The sequence below is a fragment of the Pristiophorus japonicus genome, chromosome 9 (genome assembly GCF_044704955.1).
Source record: "Pristiophorus japonicus isolate sPriJap1 chromosome 9, sPriJap1.hap1, whole genome shotgun sequence".
Taxonomy (NCBI): Eukaryota; Metazoa; Chordata; class Chondrichthyes; family Pristiophoridae; genus Pristiophorus; species Pristiophorus japonicus.
Window position 1 is genome coordinate 114676730 of NC_091985.1, and position 27399 is coordinate 114704128.

The following is a 27399-nucleotide window of genomic DNA, read 5'->3' on the forward strand; positions in this document are numbered from 1 at the left end:
TGTGGAACCTTATCAAAAGCTTTGCTAAAGTCCATATACACTACATCGTACACATTACCCTCATCGACCATATTGGTTACCTCCTCAAAAAATTCAATCAGGTTAGTCAAACACGATCTCCCCTTAACAAATCCGTGCTGACTGTCCCGAATTAATCCTTGCCTTTCCAAATGTAGGTTTATCCTGTCTTTCAGGATTTTTTTCCCAATAATTTTCCCACCACTGAGGTTATGCTGACAGGCTTGTAATTACACAGCCTATCCCTTTCTCCCTTCTTAAACAAGGGTACCACATTAGCAGTCCTCCAGTACCATGCCCAAATCCAAAGAGAACTGGAAAATGATGGCTAAGGCCTCTGCTATTTCCTCTTTTACCTTGCTCAACAGCCTGGGATGCATTTCATCTGGGCCTGGGGACTTAGCTACTTTCAAAGCTGCTAAACCCCTTACTACCTCCTCTCTCACTATGTTTATTTCATCCAGAATTTCACACTCCTCCTCGATAGCAGAATCTGCATTGCCCCTTTCCTTTGTGAAAGCAGATGCAAAGTATTCATTAAGAACCATACCAACATCTTCCGCCTCCACACAAAGATTAACTTCATGGTCTCTAATAGGCCCTACCCTTACTTTAGTTACCCTCTTGCTCTTAATATATTTATAGAACATCTTTGGGTTTTCCTTAGATTTACTAGCGAAGAATTTTTCATGCTCTCTCTTAGCATTCCTAATATCCTTTTTAATTTCACCTCTGAACCTTCTATATTCATAGAAAACATAGAAAATAGGTGCAGGAGTAGGCCATTCGGCCCTTCGAGCCTGCACTACCATTCAATAAGATCATGGCTGATCATTCCCTCAGTACCCCTTTCCTGCTTTCTCTCCATACCCCTTGATCCCCTTAGCCGTAAGGGCCATATCTAACTCCCGCTTGAATATATCCAATGATCTGGCATCAACAACTCTCTGCGGCAGGGAATTCCACAGGTTAACAACTCTCTGAGTGAAGAAGTTTCTCCTCATCTCAGTCCCAAATAGAAACATAGAAAATAGGTGCAGGAGTAGGCCATTCGGCCCTTCGAGCCTGCACCGCCATTCAATGGGTTCATGGCTGAACATGCAACTTCATTACCCCATTCCTGTTTTCTCGCCATACCCCTTGATCCCCCTAGTAGTAAGGACTACATCTAACTCTTTTTGAATATATTTAGTGAATTGGCCTCAACAACTTTCTGTGGTAGAGAATTCCACAGGTTCACCACTCTCTGGGTGAAGAAGTTTCTCCTCATCTCAGTCCTAAATGGCTTACCCCTTATCCTTAGACTGTGATCCCTGGTTCTGGACTTCCCCAACATTAATAAGAACATAAGAACATAAGAATTAGGAAGAGGAGTAGGCCATCTAGCCCCTCGAGCCTGCTCCGCCATTCAACAAGATCATGGCTGATCTGGCCATGGACTCAGCTCCACTTACCCGCCTGCTCCCCATAACCCTTAATTACCTTATTGGTTAAAAATCTATCTATCTGTGATTTGAATATATTCAATGAGCTAGCCTCAACTGCTTCCTTGGGCAGAGAATTCCACAGATTCACAACCCTCTGGGAGAAGAAATTCCTTCTCAACTTGGTTTTAAATTGGCTCCCCCGTATTTTGAGGCTGTGCCCCCTAGTTCTAGTCTCCCCGACCAGTGGAAACAACCTCTCTGCCTCTATTCTGTCTATCCCTTTCATTATTTTAAATGTTTCTATAAGATCACCCCTCATCCTTCTGAACTCCAACGAGTAAAGACCCAGTCTACTCAATCTATCATCATAAGGTAACCCCCTCATCTCCGGAATCAGCCTAGTGAATCGTCTCTGTACCCCCTCCAAAGCTGGTATATCCTTCCTTAAGTAAGGTGACCAAAACTGCACGCAGTACTCCAGGTGCGGCCTCACCAATACCCTGTACAGTTGCAGCAGGACCTCCCTGCTTTTGTACTCCATCCCTCTCGCAATGAAGGCCAACATTCCATTCGCCTTCCTGATTACCTGCTGCACCTGCAAACTAATTTTTTGGGATTCATGCACAAGGACCCCCAGGTCCCTCTGCACCGCAACATGTTGTAATTTCTCCCCATTTGAATAATATTCCCTTTTACTGTTTTTTTTCCCCCAAGGTGGATGACCTCACATTTTCCGACATTGTATTCCATCTGCCAAACCTTAGCCCATTCGCTTAACCTATCTAAATCTTTTTGCAGCCTCTCTGTGTCCTCTACACAACCCGCTTTCCCACTAATCTTTGTGTCATCTGCAAATTTTGTTACACTACACTCTGTCCCCTCTTCCAGGTCATCTATGTATATTGTAAACAGTTGTGGTCCCACCAGTGACTTTTTCCTCTTAACTATCTCTAATCTCCACCCACAATGATTCAACATTTTGTTCATTACCGTCTCTCACAACTGCCCTGATATCATCCTTCATTAACAGAGCTATCCCACCTCCCTTCCCCTCTTGTCTATCTTTCCTAATTGTCAGATACCCCTGTATGTTTAATTCCCAGTCTTGGCCACCCTGCAACCACGTTTCAGTAATGGCCACCAAATCATACCCATTTGTAATGATTTGTGCCGTCAACTCATTTACTTTGTTTTGAATGCTGCGTGCGTTTAGGTAGTGTTTTAAAACTAGTTTTTAAACCATGATTTTTAGTTTTGACCCCTCCTGCAGCCCTTTTATATTCATACATATTGTCCCTTCCTATCACCTTGTGGTTTACACTTACCCCAGTGCTACTCTGCTCTGTTGCCTCCTGCCTTTTGCATTCTTTCTTGGGGTTCTGTTCATCTGAACTCTCACCCACCCTAACTAGCTCAGAGCCCTCTCCTGGGTTCCCATCCCCCTGCCAAGCTAGTTTAAAGCCCTCCCAACTGTACTATCAAAATCACCCGCAAGAACATTGGTCCTGTCTCTGTTGAGGTGTAACCTGTCCGACTTGTACAGGTCCCACCTACCCCAGAAGCGGTCCCAATTGTTCAGGAAACTAAAGCCCTCCCTCCTACACCAACGGGAGAGTGGAGAGCACCAGTTCCAACCGTCGCAGGACAGGAGAATGGAGAGCACCAGTTCCAACTGTCGCAGGAGAGAAAGTGGAGAGCACCAGTTGCAACTGTCACAGGACGGGAGAGTGGAGAGCACCAATTCCAACTGTCACAGGACAGGAGAATGGAGAGCACCAGTTCAAACTGTCACAGGACAGAGAGTGGAGAGCACAAGTTCAAACTGTCACAGGACGGGAGAATGGAGAGCACCAGTTCAAACTGTCACAGGACAGAGAGTGGAGAGCACAAGTTCAAACTGTCACAGGACGGGAGAGTGGAGAGCGCCAGTTCCAACTGTCACAGGACGGGAGAGTGGAGAGCACCAGTTCCAACTGTCACAGGACGGGAGAGTGGAGAGCACCAATTCCAACTGTCACAGGACAGGAGAGTGGAGAGCACCAGTTCCAACTGTCACAGGACGAGAGAGTGGAGAGCACCAGTTCTAACTGTCACAGGACGGGAGAGTGGAGAGCACCAATTCCAACCGTCACAGGACGGGAGAGTGGAGAGCATCAGTTCCAACTGTCACAGGAGAGAGAGTGGAGAGCATCAGCTCCAACTGTCACAGGAGAGAGAGTGGAGAGCACCAGTTCAAACTGTCACAGGAGAGAGAGTGGAGAGCATCAGCTCCAACTATCACAGGACGGGAGAGTGGAGAGCACCAGTTCCAACTGTCACAGGATGGGAGAGTGTAGAGCACCAGTTCCAACTGTCACAGGACAGGAGAGTGGAGAGCACCAGTTCCAACTGTCACAGGACGAGAGAGTGGAGAGCACCAGTTCTAACTGTCGCAGGATGGGAGAGATTGGTGTGCAAAATCAAAGCACATGGTATTGGGGGTAATATACTGATGTGGATAGAGAACTGGTTGGCAGACAGGAAGCAGAGAGTCGGGATAAATGGGTCCTTTTCAGAATGGCAGGCAGTGACTAATGGAGTGCCGCAGGGCTCAATGCTGGGACCCCAGCTATTTACAATATACATCAATGATTTAGATGAAGGAATTGAGTGTAATATCTCCAAGTTTGCAGATGACACTAAAATGGGTGGCGGTGTGAGCTGTGAGGGGGACGCTAAGAGGCTGCAGGGTGACTTGGACAGGTTAGCTGAGTGGGCAAATGCATGGCAGATGCAGTATGATGTGGATAAATGTGAGGTTATCCAATTTGGGGGCAAAAACGGCCTACCCCTTATCCTAAGACTGTGTCCCCTGGTTCTGGACTTCCCCAACATCGGGAACATTCTACCCGCATCTAACCTGTCCCGTCCCGTCAAAATCTTATATGTTTCTATGAGATCCCCTCTTATCCTTACAAACTCAAATGTATAAAGGCCCAGTTGATCCAGTCTCTCCTCATATGTCAGTCTAGCCATCCTGGGAATCAGTCTGGTGAACCTTCGGTGCGCTCCCTCAATAGCAAGAACGTCCTTCCTCAGATTAGGAGACCAAAACTGAACGCAATATTCCAGGTGAGGCCTCACCAAGGCCCTGTACAACTGCAGTAAGACCTCCCTGCTCCTATACTCAAATCCCCTAGCTATGAAGGCCAACATGCCATTTGCCTTCTTCACTGCCTGCTGTACCTGCATGGCAACTTTCAATGACTGATGTACCATGACACCCAGGTCTCGTTGCATCTCTCCTTTTCCTAATCTGCCGCCATTCAGATAATATTCTGTCTTCGCGTTTTGCCCCCAAAGTGGATAACCTCACATTTATCCACATTATACTGCATCTGCCATGCATTTGCCCACTCAGCTAACCTGTCCAAGTCACCCTGCAGCCTCTTAGCGTCCCCCTCACAGCTCACACCGCCACCCAATTTAGTGTCATCTGCAAACTTGGAGATATTACACTCAATTCCTTTGCCTAAATCATTTGATGTATATTGTAAAGAGCTGGGGTCCCAGCACTGAGCCCTGATGCACTCCATTAGTCACTGCCTGCCATTCTGAAAAGGACCCGTTAATCCCAACTCTCTGCTTCCTGTCTGCCAACCAGTTCTCTATCCACGTCAGTATATTACCCACAATACCATGTGCTTTGATTTTGCACACCAATCTCTTGTGTGGGACCTTGTCAAAAGCCTTTTGAAAGTCCAAATACACCACATCCACTGGTCCTCCCTTGTCCACTCTACTAGTTACATCCTCAAAAAATTCCAGAAGATTTGTCAAGCATGATTTCCCCTTCATAAATCCATGCTGACTTGGACCGATCCTGTCACTGCTTTCCAAATGCGCTGCTATTTCATCCTTAATAATTGATTCCAACATTTTCCCCACTATTGATGTCAGGCTAACCGGTCTATAATTACCCGCTTTCTCTCTCCCTCCCTTTTTAAAAAGTGGTGTTACATTAACTACCCTCCAGTCCATAGGGACTGATCCAGAGTCGATAGACTGTTGGAAAATGATCACCAATGCATCCACTATTTCTAGGGCCACTTCCTTAAGTAGTCTGGGATGCAGACTATCAGGCCCCGGGGATTTATCGGCCTTCAATCCCATCAATTTCCCAAACACAATTTCCTGACTAATAAGGATAGCCTTCAGTTCCTCCTTCTCACTAGACCCTCAGTCCCCTAGTACTTCCGGAAGGTTATTTGTGTCTTCCTTGTGAAGACAGAACCAAAGTATTTGTTCAATTGGTCTGCCATTTCTTTGTTCCCCATTATAAATTCACCTGATTCCGACTGCAAGGGACCAACGTTTGTCTTCACTAATCTTTTTCTCTTCACATATCTATAGAAGCTTTTGCAGTCAGTTTTTATGTTCCCGGCAAGTTTCTTCTCGTACTCTATTTTCCCCCTCTTAATTAAACCCTTTGTCCTCCTCTGCTGAATTCTAAATTTCACCCAGTCCTCAGGTTTGCTGCTTTTTCTGGCCAATTTATATGCCTCTTCCTTGGCTTTAACACTATCCTTAATTTCCCTTGTTAGCCACGGTTGAGCCACCTTCCCCGTTTTATTTTTACTCCAGACAGGGATGTACAATTGCTGAAGTTCATCCATGTGATCTTTAAATGTTTGCCATTGCCTATCCACCGTCAACCCTTTAAGTATCATTCACCAATCTATCCTAGCCAATTCACGCCTCATACCTTCAAAGTTACCCTTCTTTAAGTTCTGGACCATGGTCTCTGAATTAACGGTTTCATTCTCCATCCTAATATAGAATTCCACCATATTATGGTCACTCTTCCCCAAGGGTCCTCGCACAACGAGATTGCTAATTAATCCTCTGTCATTACACAACACCCAGTCTAAGATGGCCTCCCCCCTAGTTGGTTCCTCGACATATTGGTCTAGAAAACCATCCTTTATGCACTCCAGGAAATCCTCCTCCACCGTATTATTTCCAGTTTGGTTAGCCCAATTTATATACATATTAAAGTCACCCATGATAACTGATGCACCTTTATTGCATGCACGCCTAATTTCCTGTTTGATACCCTCCCCAACATCACTACTACTGTTTGGAGGTCTGTACACAACTCTCACTAGCGTTTTCTGCCCTTTGGTATTCCGTAGCTCCACCCATACCAATTCCACATCATCCAAGCTAATGTCTTTCCTTACAATTGCATTAATTTCCTCTTTAACCAGCAATGCCACCCCACCTCCTTTTCCTTTCTGTCTATCCTTCCTAAATGTTGAATACCCTTGGATGTTGAGTTCCCAGCCTTGGTCACCCTGGAGCCATGTCTCCGTGATGCCAACCACATCGTATCCGTTAACTGCTATCTGCACAGTTAATTCATCCACCTTATTCTGAATACTCCTCGCATTGAGGCACAGAGCCTTCAGGCTTGCCTTTTTAACACACTTTGAACCTTTAGGATTTTGCTGTAAAGTGGCCCTGTTTGTTTTTTGCCTTGGGTTTCTGGTCCCACCTCCCCCAGAACTGGTTTCAATGTCCCAGGAATTTGAATCCCTCCCTTCTGCACCACTCCTCAAGCCACGTATTCATCTGAGCTATCCTGCGATTCCTACTCTGACTCGCACGTGGCACTGGTAGCAATCCTGAGATTACTACTTTCGAGGTCCTACTTTTTAATTTAGCTCCTAACTCCCTAAATTCGTCTTGTAGGACCTCATCCCGTTTTATACCTATATTGTTGGTACCTATATGCACCACGACAACTGGCTGTTCACCCTCTCTTTTCAGAATGTCCTGCACCCGCTCCGAGACATCCTTGTCCCTTGCACCAGGGAGGCAACATACCATTCTGGAGTCTCGGTTGCAGCTGCAGAAATGTCTATCTATTCCCCTTACATTTGAATCCCCTATCACTATCGCTCTCCCACTCTTTTTCCTGCCATCCTGTGCAGCAGAGCCACCCACGGTGCCATGAACTTGGCTGCTGCTGCTCTCCCCTGATAAGTCATCCCCCCCAACAGTACCCAAAGCAGTGTATCTGTTTTGCAGGGGGATGACCGCAGGGGACCCCTGCACTACCTTCCTTGCACTGCTCTTCCTGTTGGTCACCCATTCCCTATCTGGCTGTGTACCCTTTACCTGTGGTAAGACCAACTCACTAAACATAGAAACATAGAAAATAGGTGCAGGAGCAGGCCATTCAGCCCTTCTAGCCTGCACCGCCATTCAATGAGTTCATGGCTGAACATGAAACTTCAGTACCCCCTTCCTGCTTTCTCGCCATAACCCTTGATCTCCCGAGTAGTAAGGACTTCATCTAACTCCCTTTTGAATATATTTAGTGAATTGGCCTCAACTACTTTCTGTGGTAGAGAATTCCACAGGTTCACCACTCTCTGGGTGAAGAAGTTTCTCCTCATCTCGGTCCTAAATGGCTTACCCCTTATCCTCAGACTGTGACCCCTGGTTCTGGACTTCCCCAACATTGGGAACATTCTTCCTGCATCTAACCTGTCTAAACCCGTCAGAATTTTAAACGTTTCTATGAGGTCCCCTCTCATTCTTCTGAACTCCAGTGAATACAAGCCCAGTTGATCCAGTCTTTCTTGATATGTCAGTCTGGTGAATCTTCGCTGCACTCCCTCAATAGCAAGAATGTCCTTCCTCAAGTTAGGAGACCAAAACTGTACACAATACTCCAGGTGTGGCCTCACCAAGGCTATTCACATCATTCCTCCAAAGATTCTATAGTATTTAGCTGTCGGTATATGACATAAGCTTTCCTTTTTTTCTTTATCCTCCCCTGTAAGTCTCTAGACATCCAGGGGGCTCCAGAATTGTTATTCCCACCCTTTCTTTTCAAGGGCACATGTTTGGCCTGAACCTTCCGGATCGCCTCCTTGAATGCCTTCCACTGTTCTGACACTGATTTACCCACAAGTAGCTGTTTCCAGCCCAGTATGTTATGTTCAGAAATTGGGCAGTACTCTTAGGGGGTTAAATTGGCTAAGATCTGAAAATGGATGCAGGGATCGTGGTGCGCGTTTAGCCCACGCCCGTTCATTGAGTTGCAGACAGCATGGTAAATTCGTGCTGCCTGCCGTTTTAAACGATTGCTGCCATGTAGCCAGCACTGAATGGTCTCAGTCAATGCCAGGAGTGCTGCTCCTAGAACAGATGCAGTCCTGGATGCAGTTGTCAAGGTGACCGAGTTCATCTTTAAATGGCATATCCTGCTAAATTAACCACTAGCCTCACCAACTGCTCAATTCACTACACTCCCATGACCCATCTACCAACAATCTCTATCAGGACTCATCCCTAACATTCATATTCTTTACCTCACCTTCACACAATTAGCACTATTGCAAACCTCGTAGCCGTAATTCTCAGCTTGCAAACAATGGCAGCTATTCAACCATGACAGCCACGTCATCAAACATATTGCAGGACACTCATTGACACACCAGTCTTTCTTGCAGGAGAAGGTGGCGCATGCAGCAGGAAATAACTGAAGGAGGACAAGCACACCTGCATGTTTTAACCCCCGTTGGGGAGACAGTGCTGGGCCTTATTGAAAGGGACATCGCTGAAGCAGCGGCCACTGGCAGGCTGTATCTATGAGGAGCGCATCAGCATATCTAACCATCCTTCTTCTCCCTTAATCTCTTCAGACTTAGAAGCTGCAGATGGTGAAAGCACGCACTTCTTATTTTATCCTCTCCCCTTATCACAACCTAACCCTTGTCCCTTTGTTATTTTAGTTGCCAAAGAACTTGAGCCTTCCCAGTCAATGGATGTAGAGAAAGAAGAAAGTGATGATGAACAAACACCATCACTTGATCTTACACTCGCAACCATCAGCTCAGAGACTGACACTGTGCATATTTTAGGTTAGGATAGACAAGGGATCTGCATGTGGTGAGACACCAGGCACAAGCGCACAGGTCGCCGGAGGGCAAGATCGCACACTAGTTCTGCTGCACAGAAATCAGATGAGGACTTTGATGGGCCAAGCTACAGAAGAAGGCTGATGGGTGTACATAACCAAACATAACCAAATGCTTGGTGCACTGGAAAGCCTACCAGAAAGCCTGCGCTCAATGTCAAGGAGCATGGAGGAATCCAGCACCAACTTGGCACAGGGCTTTGCACAGCCCTTGGAGTCCATCCTTTCCAACATGGAATGGGTGTCACCTCTATCAGCACATCTGTCTAGCCCACCATGATGCAGCGTCTGCTGGCCAATGTCACAGCTTGCATTGCAGCAGAAACACATTACATCAAAGATCCGAGTGCTGCAGTGCAATTTCAGACTGCTGCCTTGCAAGCTCCAATAGCTGCCATCGTGGCTCTGGATACCACTGTTCAAAGGGACTTCCAGGGGATCACAGCAGAAAGAAGAAAGTGAAAATGAACAAACAGAATCCATCAATCTGTTCTCCAATAGATTACTAGGATTGCTGAGGCGCTGCCCCAAGGGAGTGGCAGTGACTCTATGGAGCACAAACCTGCTGTCCTCTCAGGATGACAGCTGTCCTGCTATTTGGCCAGTTACCATGCTGTTGCCTGTCAGCCAGCTAGCCAGCCAGCCCAGACTGCTGCAGCCCAGGCCGAGATTGTGCAGTCTGAAGCTGGGCCTTCGAGGCTCAGAGCTGCCCGAGGTCATCCTCCAATGCCAGCTGCAATCTCTTGAATTGAAGGTCAGCAGCCTTCCACCACACATACTGCAGCCACTAGGGAAGCACCTCGTAGGAGCACGAGGAAAAGAGAAGACACAAGAAGTCAGGCACTAAGAGAATGCATGAGGGTGATTAGTTTATTTTTGTTTGCATTAAGTCATGATTGAATTCATAAATTTGGATTGGAATGTGCATTTTCTAATGGTTTTTATTTTTGTATTGTCGGAAAGAGGACATTGTGATGGTCAGTGATAGAGGAAAGCTAAGGAGCGTGTTGTTAATGGGGAGGTGTGGTTGTGGTTACTGGTATCGCTCATTAATATTTCCTCACATAGAGCCGAGGCAGAAAGGGGCTGTCTACTTGCTCCTGCTCTTACTCCTCCCCGATAGATGGTAGCAAGGGCTGTTCACTCAATGGCGAGGTTGTGCAGCATACAGCTTATTACCACAAATCTTAATACCCACTCAGCCAAGTACTGCAGGGCTCCTCCAGAGCGGTCCAGGCAGCAGAAGATGACGCTGATGGTGTGCTCTATATTATTCCTTCAAGAAGCATAGCTCTCATTGTATGCCTGCTGTGCACATGTACATAGCTTCCGGACCAGAGTCATGAGCCATATCATAAGTGGTAACCCTTGTTGTCCAATAGCCAGTCTTTGACTTGCCGTGGTGGTTCAAATACAGGTGGCACAGAGGACTGCCACAGAATGAAGGAATTGTGACTGCTGCCAGGATAACGAGCATTCACCTGCAGGGTGTGCTGCCTATGGTAGCGTACCTCTGCACATTGAGGGAGTGGAATACTTTTTGGTTCAGGAAAATGGCAAAATTTACAGGAGCTGCAAGCAAAACCATTTGCATGTAGTCAATGGCACCCTGCACCATGGGAAGCCTGCAGTCCTTACAAACCTTCGTGGTCGCTTCGCTTGCTAGTCTCTGGCGAGCTTGAATGAGATGAAGCTTTCTCTTTGTATATAGAGAGCCTCGCTTAAACACCAGTGTACCGAAAACTGCGGGATGTTGCTTATATCTCCAGCAGCAACCTGGAAGGAGCCAGACCAATGTTCCCTCGAAGCTGTGCGGCCGCACAGTGGCTGTGAGGTCCCGCGCAGGCCACTCACCGGCTTTTGCATTGTAAAAAACGCGCATGTGCAAAATTTGAATGGGCCGCGCAGCTAGTAAAACGGCCCCGTGCACCAAAAAGAAATTAAAGGGAATATTGAGCCAAATGCATAAAAGTCAAGAGTCACGGTCACCTTGACAGCCATAGGCAATGCAGCCCTTGCCCTACTTTGAGGTTGCAATTATGACTGCAGCAGTTGGCAGATTTCAGTCACAACCTCTTTAGTGAAGCGAAGACGTCTCATAAACATTGGTCCTCGCTGAAGTTGAGACAAGAGAAATGCTCCCTGAAGACCCTCACAGATGTGACCTACTGTTGAGAGCCCTTCTTCCCCCCTCATCCCTCTTGTAGCAGCTCTGCGAGGCCTCTCTTCATTCTCCCAGTCATGCTCAATTTCAAGAGGTTGGTGTACCAGGCTACCCATGTCTGGAAACAACTTTTTTCTGCACATCTTTTTAAATGAACAAAAATATACTTCAGCACAAGCCTGCCCATTCCCTGTAGACTGTTGAAGCTTTAGGCAAGCGTAGAATTGCACCAACAGCCAGAAGAAATAATCCAGCAACTAACCTGAAAGTTGTTCACGATTCCTTTAAGTAGTACTGGTGGGGAAGGGGATCCTTCATACCGTTTAACGTCATGTTGAGCTATGCGAGGTTAAGACAGGGCATAAGCTGGAGCATGGTGTTCAAAAAGGGCAGCACTGGCATAAAATCATTGTTGCACATGGATGGATTGATGTCATAATCTGCCTGCTCTGCATGCTGCTGGTTGTCGTTAAGTGCGCACGTGTAAACCCTTTAATCAAGATGGCGTTCGGCGCACTTGAGCACACATCTCGGACGCCATTTTTAAGCATTAGACATAGCACCTAAAAAACGGGTGCTACAATCCTTATAGTTTCATCATCATTTACCAGATACTGGCTTACTTCCCTCTTAACCACAGGTGCCTATTACCTTATTACCAACACAATAAATGTTAGTCCAGTCAAAAACTTCAGTCGGAGATCTGAAACAAAAAGCACACATTTACATATGGTAGTTATTCATATAAGACATACACGAACACGATTTGTACTTTACTAAAATAGAGAAATGTAATTTAATAATAGAAGAATCAATAACTCACGAGCAGTACAAGCGCAGCAAACAACAAACTTTCACATAAATATTACATTTCCTTGAGTAAAGTGGAGTTAATGTATATTGAACTGACTTTTAAAAATGATCATGAACATGCTTACCCTATATCAGTGAACCTGTGGTAAGTGTTAGTCCAGGGGTGTCAAACATACAACCTGCAGATCAGTTCCATCCAGCCCAGAATGTGCCATGCCAAGTTTCCTGGGGACTGTTTCTTACAGCCCGGGAGACCTGCACCTTTACATTTAGCGCCACAGTACCACTTTTCCCCCGCTCAGAGATGCCAGTGCCCGCTCCCACCAGCAGAGATTCAACCCCCCCCCCCCAACCTGCCCTCCGTGCAGGAGTGACTTGTGCAGAAGGGGGAAGTGCGGGGAGGGAAGTCAGGAGATTGGGTATTAAAGATTCCTGGATACAAGATGTTCAGGAAAGAAAGGAGGCGGAGTGGCAGTATTGATTAAGGAGAATATTACAGTGTTGGAGATAGAGGATGTCCTGGAGGGGTCAAGGACAGAATCTATTTTGTTAAGAGTTGAGAAACAATAAAGGTGCCATTACACTAATAGATGTATTCTATAGGCCGCCAACTAGTGGGAAGGATATAGAGGAGCAAATTTGCAGGGAAATTACAGAGAGATGCAAGAACTATAAAGTAAAAATACTAAATTGGACGAAAGCCAATTGCAGTGGATCTGGCCCAGGTAAATTGTCATCCAAGATTGGTAGGCTAAACTGTAATCGAACAATGGACTGCCTTTAAAGAGGAGATAGTTCAGGTACAGTCGAGGTACATTCTCACGGAGGGGAAAAGTTGGGCAACCAAAGCCAGAGTTCCCTGTATGACAAAAGAGATAGTAAGATGAAGCAGAAAAAGGGGTTCTATGACAGATGTCAGGTTGACAATACAAGTGAGAACCAGGCTGATAAAAAGTTCAGAGGGGAAGTGAAAAAAGAAATAAGAAGGGCAAAGGGAGAGTATGAGACTAGATTGGCAAAAGTCTTCTGTAGGCATATAAATAGTAAATGGCTAGCAAGAGGAGGGGTGGGACCGATTAGAGACCAAAATGGAGACCTATGCATGGAGGCAGAGGGCATGGCTGAGGTATTAAATGAGTACCAAGGAAGAAGGTGCTGCCAAAGTCATAGTGAAAGAGGAGGTAGTTGAGATATTGGATGAGATAAAAATCGATAAGGAGGTGGTACTAAAAAAGCTGGCTGTACTTAAAGTGGCTAAGTCACCAGGACCGGATGGGATGCATCCTAGGAAGCTGAGGGAAGTAAACGTGGAAATTGCAGCGGGACTGGCCATAATCTTCCAATCCTCCTTGGATACGGGGCTGGTGTCAGAGGACTGGAGAATTCGAAATATTACATCCCTGTTCAAAAAAGGGTGCAAGGATAAACCCAGCAACTACAGACCAGTCAGTTTAACCTTGGTAGTGGGGAAGTTTTTAGAAACAATAATCAAGGACAAAATTAACAGTTACTTGGACAAGAATGATTAATTAAGGAAAGCTAGCACGGATTTGTTAAAGGTAAATTGTGTTTAACTAACTTGATTGACTTTTTTAATGAGGTAACAGAGGGTTGATGAGGGCAATGTGGTTGATGTGATGTACATGGACTTCGAAAAGACGTTTGATAAAGTGCCACATAATAGGCTTGTCAACAAAGTTGAAGCCCATGGAATATCATCATCATTATAGGCAGCCCCTCGGAATCAAGGAAGACTTGCTTCCACTCTTAGAATGAGTCCTTAGGTGGCTGAACAGTCCAATACGAGAGCCACAGTCCCTGCCACAGGCGGGACAGACAGTTGTTGAGGGTAAGGGAGGGTGGGACAGGTTTGCCGCACGTTCTTTCCGCTGCCTGCGCTTGTTTTCTGCATACACTCGCCGATGAGACTCGAGGCGCCCAGCGCCCTCCCAGATGCACTTCCTCCACTTAGGGCAGTCTTTGGCCAGGGACTCCCGGGTGTCAGTGGGGATGTTGCACTTTATCAAGGAGGCTTTGAGGGTGTCCTTGTAACGTTTCCTCTGCCGACCTTTGCCTCGTTTGCCGTGAAGGAGTTCCGAGTAGAGCGCTTGCTTTGGGAGTCTCGTGTCTGGCATGCGGACAACGTGGCCTGCCCAGTGGACCTGATCAAGTGTGGTCAGTGCTTCAATGGAATAAAAGAGACAGTGGCAGCATGGATACGAAATTGACTAAGTGACAGGAGACAAAGAGTAGTGGTGAACGGTTGTTTTTCAGACTGGAGGAAAGTATACAGTGGTGTTCCCCAGGGATCAGTACTAAGACAACTGCTTTTCTTGATATATATTAATGACTCAGACTTGAGAGTACAGGGCACAAAAGTGTAAAATGATACATTTTGACAGGATGAATGAGGAGAGGCAATATAAACTAAAGGGTACAATTCTAAAGGGGGTGCAGGAACAGTGAAACCTGGGGGTATATGTGCACAAATCTTTGAAGGTGGCAGGGCAGGTTGAGAAAGCCTTTTAAAAAAGCATACAAGATCATGGGCTTCATAAACAGAGGCATAGAGTACAAAAGCAAGGAAGTTATGATGAATCTTTCTAAAACACTGGTTCGGCCTCAACTGGAGTAGTGTGTCCAATTCTAGGCACCACACTTTAGGGAGGATATAAAGGCCTTAGAGAAGATGCAGAAAAGATTTACATAAATGGTTCCAGAGATGAGGGACTTCAGTTATGTGGATAGATTGGAGAAGCTGCGGTTGTTCTCCTTAGAGCAGAAAAGGTTGAGAGGAGGGATCTAGACAGAATAGATAGAGAGAAACTGCACTCATTGGCAGAAGGGTCGAGAACCAGAGGACACAGATTTAAGGTGATTGGCAGAAGAACCAAAGACGACATGATGAAAAACTTTTTTACGCAGTGAGCAGTTCGGATCGGGCATTCACTACCTGAAAGGGTGGTGGGGGCTGATTCAGTTGTGGCTTTCAAAAGGGAACTGGATAAGTACCTGAAGGAAATAAATTTGCAGGGCTACGGGGAAAAGGCAGGGGAGTGGGAGTAGCTGTAGTGCTCTTGCAGAGAGCCGGCACAGGCTCGACGGGCTAAATGGCCTCCTTCTCTGCTGTAACCATTCTATGATTGGGTCAGGGCAGTGAAAACAAGAGGAGGACTGAGGAAATGTAGTGGGGTTGTGTGCACATGGTGTCCAGCATTTCCCGCAGAGCTAGGAGCAGCAGCGCCAGCAACAGCAACATGGTGAGTGGAAGTGGCACTGAGTGTAGAGCAGCCAGTAAAGGAGCGAGTGAAACCTGGGGACCTTACTGTAGGTAAGTAGTGAAAAATTGTTTCTATTTATGTGCGAATGGAGAACAAGGGACGTCCAACAAACGGGGAAAACGCACACTAATTTCTACCCCAGTGAGTCCAAATAATTTGCTGAATGTGGCCCATGCCAGTGCCAAGATGTTAAATCAGGACCACCATGTAAATTGAGTTTGACAGCCCTGTTATTCTATAGACATATGCAAATTAATGAGTACATGGATTAAACTTTATATTGGTTCCTGTTTAACATAAGGCTGCATTAATACTCTCAGTCATTATAGATGAGTCAATATTTCAACACAAGTTTCAAGCAGCAATAAAGTCCACTTACCAAAGTATGGCATATTTTTCAGTTCAGAGCAGGCCCTCACAATCAGGAAAACAAGGTATAATATATACAAGGAACCCACTATCAGAAAGAAAATCTTCATTCCCTACAAGACAGTAGCAAAAATAAAATTAAAAATAAAGACATTTTCTACATATAACTAGACAGGTTGGAATATCTTTTCAACAGAATGCTTGAATCCCACATGATCATATAGAAGAAAAAACTTGCATTTATACAACACCTGAATACGTCCGCAGGATGTCCCAAAGCACTTCACAGCCAATGAACTACTGGTTCAGTCATTGATGTTACGTAGTCAACATAACAGCGGCTTTATACACACCAAGGTCCGTAAACAGTAAGTGAACAACCAATTAATCTGTTTTTGGTGGTGTTGGGACAGGTAATATATTGGCCAGGACATTGACAAAACTCTCCAAATAGCGCCATGGGATCTTTTGTGCCCTCCCAAACAGGCTCAGTTTACAGTCTCATCTGAAAGACAACATTTCTGGCAGTGCAGTATTCCAGGTCCTGCACTGAAGTATCAGCCTAGATTAGGCACTCCAGACTCAGGAGAAGGCAATACAACATGAGCCAAGCTGGCACTATATTAATAAACAATATGGGCCCGAAATTGATGCACTCACCGCCCACTGCCACCGACATTCCTCCTCGGGTTCCGCCCAGTGCCAGTTTCGATCTGGTCTGGAGCAGGCGGGAGGGGAGAGCTGCCGGGAACCGCCCACTGACCTCAGCGGACGGCCGAGTGGCGTAAGTGGACTCCCGTTCGCCGAGATGCCAGATTGGTGTGGGCGGGAGTCGACACCAGAATGGGGGTAGACCAATGCGAGGAGGCTGGTCTGTCCCCAACGGTAGGTATGAAGTGCTGAAAAAAAAAAGTGAGTAAACATTTTTTAATTTTTTTTTACAGGGACTTACCTGTATGGGGTCCCCTGAAGGTGTTCCAATGTTTTTTTTTAATGCTTTTTCTTTGCAGGTCTTCGACCCCTGTGTGGGCCCGACTCCATTCATGGCGGCACTTGGGCGGCAAGCGCCTTTGCCGCCGAGATTGGGAACTCCTGCCGACTGCCGCCCAGATTGGTGGCGCAAGTCCCTCATTTGCTGCCCGCCGACCTTCAAGGGACCTTGTTGATGAAAACCCCATCCAAAGTACCGTCAGGTACCTCGGCGGCCATCGGCGTTCCTTTAGGTGGCACGTGGGCGGGCAGAGGCCTTCATCAAATTCAGGCCCATAGTCTGCTTAAAGCTGTGATCAGCATGCGACATTACACAAAAACGTGCATTCTCTTAACAGCTGACTAAAAGGCAGCTCACTGGCAGTGAACTTTTTAAACTCAAACATCCGTGGGATCAGCTTTATAACATGTATTATGCAGAGACTGCATCCTGTCTATAGGCTACCATCATACTACCAAGGGCAGTTGTGAGTTTCATCATATGATACAAAACAAAGCTATATCCAAATGAAATTAGTCCAAATTTTACTTTTAGCAGTTCTAATTGTTACTTTTTTTGGTTAAAAGCTCAGACCTCAATTCCCTGCCCCCTTGGTTAGAGACTGGAGGCATGTAGATTCTGACCAGCATAAATTGGCAGGCTCATTCCATTATAGTAAGTCCCATGTACTTTTAAAATATGGTTGCACGGCCCAAGCAGGGCCAAAGTTCACCCTCGCCATATTATCGTATGGCCTTTTAATTCTGCATTAGCAAACAGAACTCAAGCCAAAATTTTAAAAGGCAATTTTAATACATTAGGTGCATGTGCAGCTTTTTATTTGCAGAGTCTGTTGCCTATTATAGAACCAGTTTACCAGGTAAGTGTAAAAATTACTAGCACATGTTTACCGTTACTTAATATCTCACCTGGAAGTTGCTTGTGTCTACTCTGTATTGATATGTTGGGTCACGTAACTCGTTAATCCTGAAAAAGTTTCAAAGAAAGGTTAAAACAAAAAGGAAAAGCTGCAAGTGATCGAAAGCTGAAATGAAACAGACAATGCTAAAAAAAACTTTTCAGTCAGCATCTGTAAAAGGAAAAGACAGAGGTGTGATAACTTGGGTGTGTAATCTCTATCAGAATACTGACGGACTTGCTGCATATTTCAAAAGAAAGGGAGTACATAACAGTTACCAACACTACTGTACTTGGAGGTTTTCATTAATACATTTCTGAAGTGGACTTTGAACCCTTTCCACCTCCATTAAATCTCCACTGTGTAAGTAACCATCAAGTCTTATCTGCCTACATGGAGCGTAGCTAGGCTTCATAATGAAGAAAATGATCTGTACTTCATGCGAGTCCATCCTGGAATGATCAATCTTACAAATAATTTCATTCCTCTAGGAGCAGATATAATCCACTCTAAGTTAATGCTGGACGGAGCAGTTTTTTTATCCATCTGTGTCCCTGCCATTGAAGTAATTATTCACCACCGATGCACTGTGGCTGCAGTATGCATGATCTATGATCACTGCAGCAACTAACCAAGGTTACTTCGATTGCATCTCCCTGCCCTGCAACTTTGATCACTGAAGGACAAGAGCAGCAATGTTATGGAAACACCATCACCTCCAAATTCCCCAAGTCACATACTATGCTGGCTTGGAATATAATTGCCATCATTGGGCAATATCCTGGAGTTCCCTGCATAACACCATTGTGGGAGCATCATCATTGCAGGACAGCAGCAGTTAAGGGGGAATGCCCATCACCACCTTCTCAGGCAACTCGGGACTGGCAATAAATGCATTTCATCCAGTGTCATCAACATCTCGAGAACAAAAAAAACCTATCAAATTATTTATTATTTCAAAATGAAATGGTGCGCTGTTTTATTAAAATCACTCAATTTGCACTATTGGAAAAAAAAACATTCCTGCCACTATACCTTAAATTAACAGCAGCAGTAGTTAGTACAGGCACAGACATAGTGAACGAGCCCTTATAGTCTGCCCTCCTGCCAGAAAGATCATGTTGCAGCTACAACTCTCCATGATAGCTCAATTCTAAAATGCTGAGACTAATAGGGGACAAGCAGCACTTAAAAAAAATCTAAGTTTCCTCTCAAATTTGTTAATGCAACTTCAATCATATGATCTGGTACAAATAGGGTCTGACTGCTAATACTCAGCAATTGCCTCACACATTTGTATACTTTCTACTAGTTAGCTTTCCTGACACATTAGTATCCATTTCCATTATAAATTACAGCACTACCAGATTACTTAGTTTCCGGTCATAATTCACCGTCTGGTTCATAAGAGACGAATCGTAGATCAGACACCAATATGTAACTAAACTGATGTGTAACCCAAGTAATGGTGGTTTTCAATCATTTGAAACACAAGTGCAGAGTGTTAAACCTGCTTTATAACAACTAGCATTTATATAGCGCCTTTAACGTAGTAAAACATCCCAAGGTGCTTAACAGGGGGGGTTATCAAACACAATTTTACCAGGAGCCAGATAAGGAAACAATAGGACATATGACCAAAACCTTGGTCAAAGTGATAGCTTTCAAGGCAGATAGATGGTTACGTACACAGTGGAGGTGAAAAAGGTTCAAGTCTTAAAAGTAGGAGAAAGAGGTGGCGGGTGGGGCGGGGGGGGAATTCCAGGGCTTGGGGCCTAAGCAGCTGAAAGCATGGCCGGCAATGGTGGAGTGATCACTAGAATTGGAGGAGCATAGAGATCTGAGGGTTGTAGGGCTGGACGAGGTTGCAGAGATAGGGAGGGGCGAGGTCACGGAGGGATTTGAAAACAAGGATGGGAATTTTAAAATTAAGGGATTGCCGGACCGGGGGCCAATCCAATGTAGGTCAGCGAGCACAGGAGTGATGGGCAATGTTCCTCCCGAGGTGCACACCGCGCACCAATCGCGCGGTCCCGCGCAGGCTGCTCACCAGCTCCTGCCGCTGGAAGAGATGTGTGGCCGTGCAGCAAATTTAAAGGGACCGTGCACAAAAATGTTCTGAGAGGGAACATTGGTGATGGGTGAATGGGACTTGGTACGAGTTATGATACAGAAAGCAGAGTTTTGGATAAGCTCACATTTATGGAGTGTGGATGATGGGAGGCCGGCCAGGAGATCATTGGAATAGTCAAGCCTAGAGGTAACAAAGGCAGGGATAATTGTGACACAGCTTGTGAGTGCACTGCTGGGCTACCCACTAAAAATACTATTTAAATAATGAAATAAAGAATACAAACCCTTTCACATCCTCAGGATGTGCCAATGCACTTTACAACCAATTAACTTATTTTTGAAGTGATATGTAGGTAAAGGGCAGCAGTCAATTTGCACAGAATAAGGTCCCACACACAGCAAATGAAATGAATCGGTTTAATTTTGGTGATGTTGACTGAGGAAGAAATATTGGCCAGGACACTGGGAGAACTCCTTGTGCTTCTTTGAACAATGCCATCGGATCTTTTATCCATCTTAAGATACAGTTGGGACCTGGGTTTAACAGCTCATCTGAAAGATAGCACAACCGACAATGCAGCACTTCCTTGCTACTTGATCAGGTCCTGGTGTGGGTCTTAAACCCACAGGCTTCTGAGGTGAGATTGCCATCAACTAAGCTACTACAGTGCCACTAAATTGTTTTGTTTTAATAATATGCCCTAGATAATTTCTTAAAATCAAATTAACAGAAGCAATATTACTTTATCACATTACTATACTGAACTGCAATACATTGGAAAGATCAACCAACTCCTAAAAACAGATAGTCTGGTCATTTATCTCACTGTTGTTTGCGAGACCTTGCATGCAAAAATTGGTTTCAGTGTTTTCCTACATTACAACAGTGACTGCACTTAACTTCATTGGCTGTAAAAGTGCTTTGGAGGCTCCAAAGGTTGTGAAATGCACTAAATAAATGCAAGTCTGTTTTTCTTTAATAGCTTATGGATACTGCTGCCATTGCAGCAACAAAGTTTCACCATTAACATACAAGACTGTTAACCTGCCAATTAATTTCAGCACATTTCAGTTAAACGCCCTGAAGAAAAGATTTTAAAGTTATACTGCTACTTACGTCTGCCATATTCCTAGTGTCACTGCAGCCAGCCAAAGGAGACCAACAATAAATAGTTTGGGCAAATAGAACGTCAAAAACTTCCTCTCTCCCTGAATGGGAAATAAAAACATACACAGCCGATTAGACTTGAACAAATCCATAAGTCAACAGCTTACAGTAATTGAGGCAAACTGGGCCGCCGGGGAGTGGGGTGGGGCGGGGGGGTGGAAAAGGAGCACTGGAGCAGGGGGGCAGCTGTTCACAGGCAATGATGTTCTGAAAATTTCCTATGCAATTCTTTACCTGCACACGAAATCCATGGTAAACACAGAGCCAAAACAACAGCAATGCACACAGGAAGACCGCCTGGAAAAGGTCATCAAGCATTCCCGGAAACCAGCTGTTTACAAGAAATGAGAGTGGGAAGAACGGGTCTAAGAAGAAAAGGAAAATAATATAATTGTGTTAAGCACTTTATAAATTCCATGCACCTGATCTTTAAAGCACCATGACAACACGTTTTCCTTAATAAAGTGAATCTGTGGTCTGAGGATTCCTCAGCTTTCAAAAGTACCAAATAGTTCAAGGAGCACTATTCACTCCCTCCTTTAAAAAGTTAAAATAAACCTACCTTTGAGCTGCACAAACCCAACACCAGTCATATGAAAAAGACCAGTTGCACCTTCAGAGTGATTTCTCAAATTGGACCTATTGAAGGTGTGTAAAAAGAGAGCGATCCAGTCATGGCCAGGGCCACGGAAAATTGGCAGCTGTGTTTTTAAATCACAGAATACACATGGATCATAGCTCCCACCTCACCCTCTACAAAAGCTATCCTGCTCTGTTTCCCAACTCGCCCTACAGCCTCTTCCAGCTCCTACCTTCTCCAGGAGATTGAACGTTGCAGGCAGGAATTCCTGATCTCCCAATGGGACTGCTGGCACGTCATAGGCAGGAACTTGTAATCTCCCAATGGGACTGGCGGCACGCCATAGGCAGGAATTCCTGATCTCCCAATGGGACTGCTGGCACGTCATAGACAGGAATTCCTGATCTCCCAATGGGACTGGCGGCACGTCATAGACAGGAATTCCTGATCTCCCAATGGGACTGGCGGCTCGCCATAGGCAGGAATTCCTGATCTCCCAATGGGACTGCTGGCACGTCATAGACAGGAATTCCTGATCTCCCAATGGGACTGGCGGCACGCCATAGGCAGGAATTCCTGATCTCCCAATGGGACTGCTGGCACGTCATAGACAGGAATTCCTGATCTCCCAATGGGACTGACGGCACGCCATAGGCAGGAATTTGTGATCTCCTGATGCAACTAGCTGCAAGCAGGAATTACTACTCATCTGATGGGACAAGCTGCACACTGTGGGCAAGAATTCCTTAACTCCCGATGGGTCCAGTTGCACGATATTGCATTATTTCTGAATTGCATGTGCAGACGTGACTGTTTTATTCAGATGATGGGTATGAGGCAGGTTTTTTTAAAATTCATTCATGGGATGTGGGTGTTGCTGGCAAGGCCAGCATTTATTGTCCATCCCTATTTGCCCTCGAGAAAGTTTATCTATTTTTAAAACAAGGGAGTGAATAACATTGCTCGAATCATTGATCAGTGCCAGTGGGGAGAAAGAAGAAAGGTTGTGAACAGTGAGGGAAGGGTGAGCCAAATAAATAATAGCTCACTCTGAAACAACCTCAGTCTCTGTTGCTTCCCTTGGTCAGGCACTGAGTTGAACAACAAGGACATGTGAACACACAAGGCAAGCAAGACAGAAAACAAAGAGCAAAGAAAGGAGCTTACACTTAAAGAATGAAAAAAAAAATGCTGCCAAAGATAAAAAGGCCAGAACAGACCAAGTGAAAATGGTCTGTGTGAACTCAGAATAACTTTGCAAAAGCCTCAGACCGTCACATGCATTAAAGTCATGAAGGCTGTAAACCTACTGCACCCTTGCTTGTTTAGGCAATTGACAGAATGAATGAATGAAAACTTTGTCAATACAAGGGGAAAAATATTGTTTTAGAAACAAGACTTTCAGTCCCATGCCAAGAAGTGCAACATCCAAGCATCGCTGTCACGTACCATTGTAAAGCAGTAACAAAGGCAATAGAATGGACATCCATTTTTGTTCAATCGCCCAATCTCTCATTGAAAACTTCCTCAAAGAGTGAGCAAACAGACACTGTGGAATCAACACAAGATTCTTCAGGGATTACCAGCACAGGCATGAGAACATTTCAATCAACATGATCACAAACTTAGTAGTAAACCGTCACTTTGCCAGGAACCTAAACTTTTCCAAATTTTAACCCAACACCTGTTCTAAATGCTTTACGCTCATGAACACTTGCCGTTTACTGATTGCTCTCCCATGGTGTTGTTCACAGCTGGTGGGGATGGGCATGGGGCCGGGCATGGGGCCGAGAGAGGCGCAGAGAGAAGGCTTTTTAAAATGGCCAGGGAGGCTGAGTTGAGCCAGGCTGGGAGTGGTGAAAGCCAAGAGAGCTCCTGCTATCTTTATTGGCGGATGGCTAGCGTGGGAAAACTCTTGGCCTGTAGGGGTGGAGGGAGTAGTCCTGGAAGCAGAAACAGATCAAGGTGTGGAAAGCAACCAATGTTTCTGAAATTAATCGCTGGATGTGATTGGTCTGTAACAACCATGCGATCAACATTGAGCAATCATCAATGCTACTGGAACCTTCTATTATACAATATTAAAAATCATGCAGACACATCAGTTTTTAATGAGCTGATGTCCCATGACATTGCAAGTAGTCTGGGGTTGGAGCTATTTCAATTTTTTCAGGTTATAGAACACAGCAGGGAGTAGGGTCTAGAATTTTTAAATTAAAACTTTTGGACCTCAAGAGAAGGTTCTGGAGCAACCAACTGTGAATTTAGAACTATCCTTAAAGAACGGATTAAAACAAATAATACCCATTCATAAAGCATGCCACCACTTCCTGCTGGTAAGCCCCACCCCCTGTCTAGAACTTTAATGAACTCAGTAGAAAGTGCCAGCCTACAGCTGTATCCTGGAAGTTGAGTAACATCCAATAACATTCTGGGCGTTTTATTCCGCTGGAGTGGCATGCATAGAGTAATGTATAAGAATCTGCTCATTGGTTGAGTTTCTTCATTCAGGCATGACCCAGGTATACAAAAGAAGCTGGGGAATGTAGCAAAGGGAGGTGTAGGACTTTGCAGGTGAAACGTCATGGAAGCACTTGTATTGGACAATGGTTCCTTTTATGGGCAAGTTCAGTTTATGTGCAAGCAGTTATATAGTTCTTTAACTTAGAAAAACATTCCAAGGCACTTCACAGCGGTGTAATCAGGCAAAAAAAAGTACACGAGGAGGGTTGACCATAAAGCTAGTCAAAGAGGTGCGTTTTAAGAAGGAAAATGAACTGGTACAAGGATTTAGGGAGGGCATTCCAGATCTTGGGAATGAGATGGCTGAAGGGCTGCCAATAATGGGGTGAAGGAAGAGGAGCAGCTACAAGAGAGGCTAAATTCAGAGGAATGGAGAGTACTTGGGGGGAATGGTGGGAGGTTGTGGAGCTGGGGGAGATTTGAGACATAGGGAGAGGCGAGACCATGACGAGGTTTAAACATGAGGATTAGAATTTTAAATTGGAGATAGGAGAGCCAGTGTAGGATAGCAAGCACAGGAGAAATGGGTGAGTGGGACTTGGTGTGGGATAGCATACTGGCAGCAGAGTTTTAGATGGCCTGAAGTTTACAAAGAAGGAGGATAGGAAGCCTGCCGTGAGAGCATTGGAATAAACTGAACCTTGCGGTGACAAAGGAATGGATGAGAGTTTCAGCAGCAGATGGGCTGAGGCTGGGTCAAGATGGAACACAAAAATGGGAAGTGATATGAGAAGGAAAAGGGATGGAGAACTGGCCCAAAACTGACTTTGTTGCACACAAACCTTTTAGTCGTGCTGATTGAAATACCCTTTTCAATCAGCGCTATGACTGACACTACATTATCCATTAATTTAGATCACATCACCACCAAAATGTGAAAATATACAGTATAAAGCTGTTTGCATTTTGATATAAAGAGACTTTGAGCACCATCACTTCTAACATAGTCACGTACCAAAATACTAATCATTAGTAGCACATGTTGTACTTACTGTGACCATGAAGGTGAAAACTACAAAGATAAAGCGGAACCAGATTTCCACTTGTGAAAACGAGGCATTATACATCTTCAACTGTGGGGAGAAAATATAACACTGGCTATAAACGAGAGAGAGAGAGAAGGCAGCACCAGTACAGGTTTTAAACCCGATTTGCTTTTAATGCAAATGCTAAACATCATGTAGCTACCATGCACTTTTAGTTGGGTCAAAATTTAAGGTAACTTTTTATAGCTTAAACATATCAGGTATTTGACACAGCCACAAAATTAAAATCTAGTCATTTTAATCTTGGTATACTGCTTGGAAAATCCCTAATCATCTGTAGACTATTTCTCAGTAATCCTCCAATAATGATACTATAATTGTTCATCCTCTCATGCAAAAGTCATCACACGTTACAGCTGCTGCTGCTGCAAGATGTTGCCTATGTGCTTAGAACATTATAAATCACCAATAATAATTTGAGGACAAGTTCAACACAAATTTATTAGGTTGCATCTTTGTTAGATGCTCATTTTTTTTAAAAACTCACCAGAGAACACCAGCAGCACTTTCCCAACAGCATGTATCTTTCAGCACCACAAGACAAGAGGTGAGTACATATACTATAATTACCCCAATACCACCAATTCAAGCAACAAGCCAGAGGACCCCAACTTCAGCCGAACACCAAGATGATCCCTATGAAAATGCTCCTCTCCCTAAGCTGAATATTACAAATGAAATGCAAAGTAACAAAGTTCCAACTTGTAAGATACCTTAGTCATGTATACGTGGGGTTAGGATTTGGTTAAATCTAATTAAGGTCTTAGCTTACTTTGTACATATAAATTACTTGTGGATTTGTTCTGTAGCTAGAAATAATGAAATGGTTAAAGTTGTTCATTCCCAGGATGCTTTGGGGGTTAATGAGTCAGGGTACAATTTAGCTGACTGCTGTTTAGCTTCTGCTGAAAGTGCAGAATGTGTGATTCGCGCCTGTTGACTTCTTTTTGTCGCTACATTGTGAAACGAAATAGCCTAGTCTTGAGATAAGGAAATGGGACAATAAGCTCAGGATGATTAGTTACATCCTAAATTGTAAACAAGTTGGCATCTGATGCTCTGCAGGAACAACCTAATTTCTGGGGGTCTTGTTCACAATAACTCTTATCAGAATATAATGAATCATCTAGGACACTGTAGATAACTAGAGGCCTATAAAGATCTTGAACTTTCCTTCACAATTTGCAGAGTCAGGATCTAAAAAAGTTACATCTCTACCCAGGGGAAAAAAGGGTAATTGCGTTTATTTCTGTCAGTCATCTGCTAAGAGACATTGCTTGTTAAAGACTTGGTTGAACCCAATAAATGGATTACTTAGCAATCATATTTGGTGTCAGATTCAAATTATTTTTTACATAGTGGCAAACGCAAAGCTAATAAAAAAAATTGTTGATTTGCTGGATGGAAAAGAAACAAGTAGGCAAACAAGGAAACCAGGTACCTACAGCCATTGTCACCATTCCAACTCCCCTTTAAAACAGGACCTGATTGGAACACAAGTAAAACTGCTGGGCTTATTCTCAACAGCAACTTACCTTCTCTCCCACCCTTCATCAATGCAACCCTTCAAGGTTCAAACAGGGCGGCCGAACTAAAATCTACCCACAACTGGCTCCTCTGCAGACTGCCAACTAGGAACCATCACCCCACCCCTCCGTCCCGCCCCGCCCCCAGACTTCCCTGTCCCTCTGTATCCCAACACCAATTTGATCCACAGCTGCCAAGCCAAGTGCCATTTGTAGTGGTTATTGACCCAATTCCCAGAAGGAAGCAGAGTCTACTGTCTCAAATACAATGCCCCAACACAAATTGCTATTGTGTTTATATAAAAATATATAGCAAAACGACGGATGCTTGGTTATCACAAAATATATCTTTAACTGTTCATGATTTTTATTATGAATTCAATAACTATACTGATCAACAATTTGCGCCAAAATTTAACATTGTAAAATTACAATTATAACCTATTCAAGATTCTGAACAAGTCTAGTACTACCTTATTCAGAACAGAAATATTCTCAATAATCCACTGCAGATTAAATTCCCTAATCCCTCAGTGATTACATCATAGTG

The 27399-nt window shown here is 44.6% G+C and overlaps 1 protein-coding gene across 2 annotated transcripts in view; it reads right to left on the reverse strand.

Moving 5' to 3' along the window:
• The window catches only part of tmem181 (transmembrane protein 181), a 174387-nt gene that overhangs the window by 19397 nt on the left and 127591 nt on the right, over window positions 1–27399 (reverse strand). For both annotated transcript variants that reach the window (XM_070889710.1, XM_070889709.1), the window contains exons 7-13: window positions 25270–25350; window positions 23204–23303; window positions 21409–21539; window positions 21124–21215; window positions 17944–18001; window positions 16055–16157; window positions 12233–12284 (exon numbers count right to left, since the gene is read on the reverse strand). In XM_070889710.1, the coding sequence (XP_070745811.1) occupies window positions 12233–12284; window positions 16055–16157; window positions 17944–18001; window positions 21124–21215; window positions 21409–21539; window positions 23204–23303; window positions 25270–25350 (617 nt within the window). The remainder of the gene's footprint in view (window positions 1–12232; window positions 12285–16054; window positions 16158–17943; window positions 18002–21123; window positions 21216–21408; window positions 21540–23203; window positions 23304–25269; window positions 25351–27399) is intronic.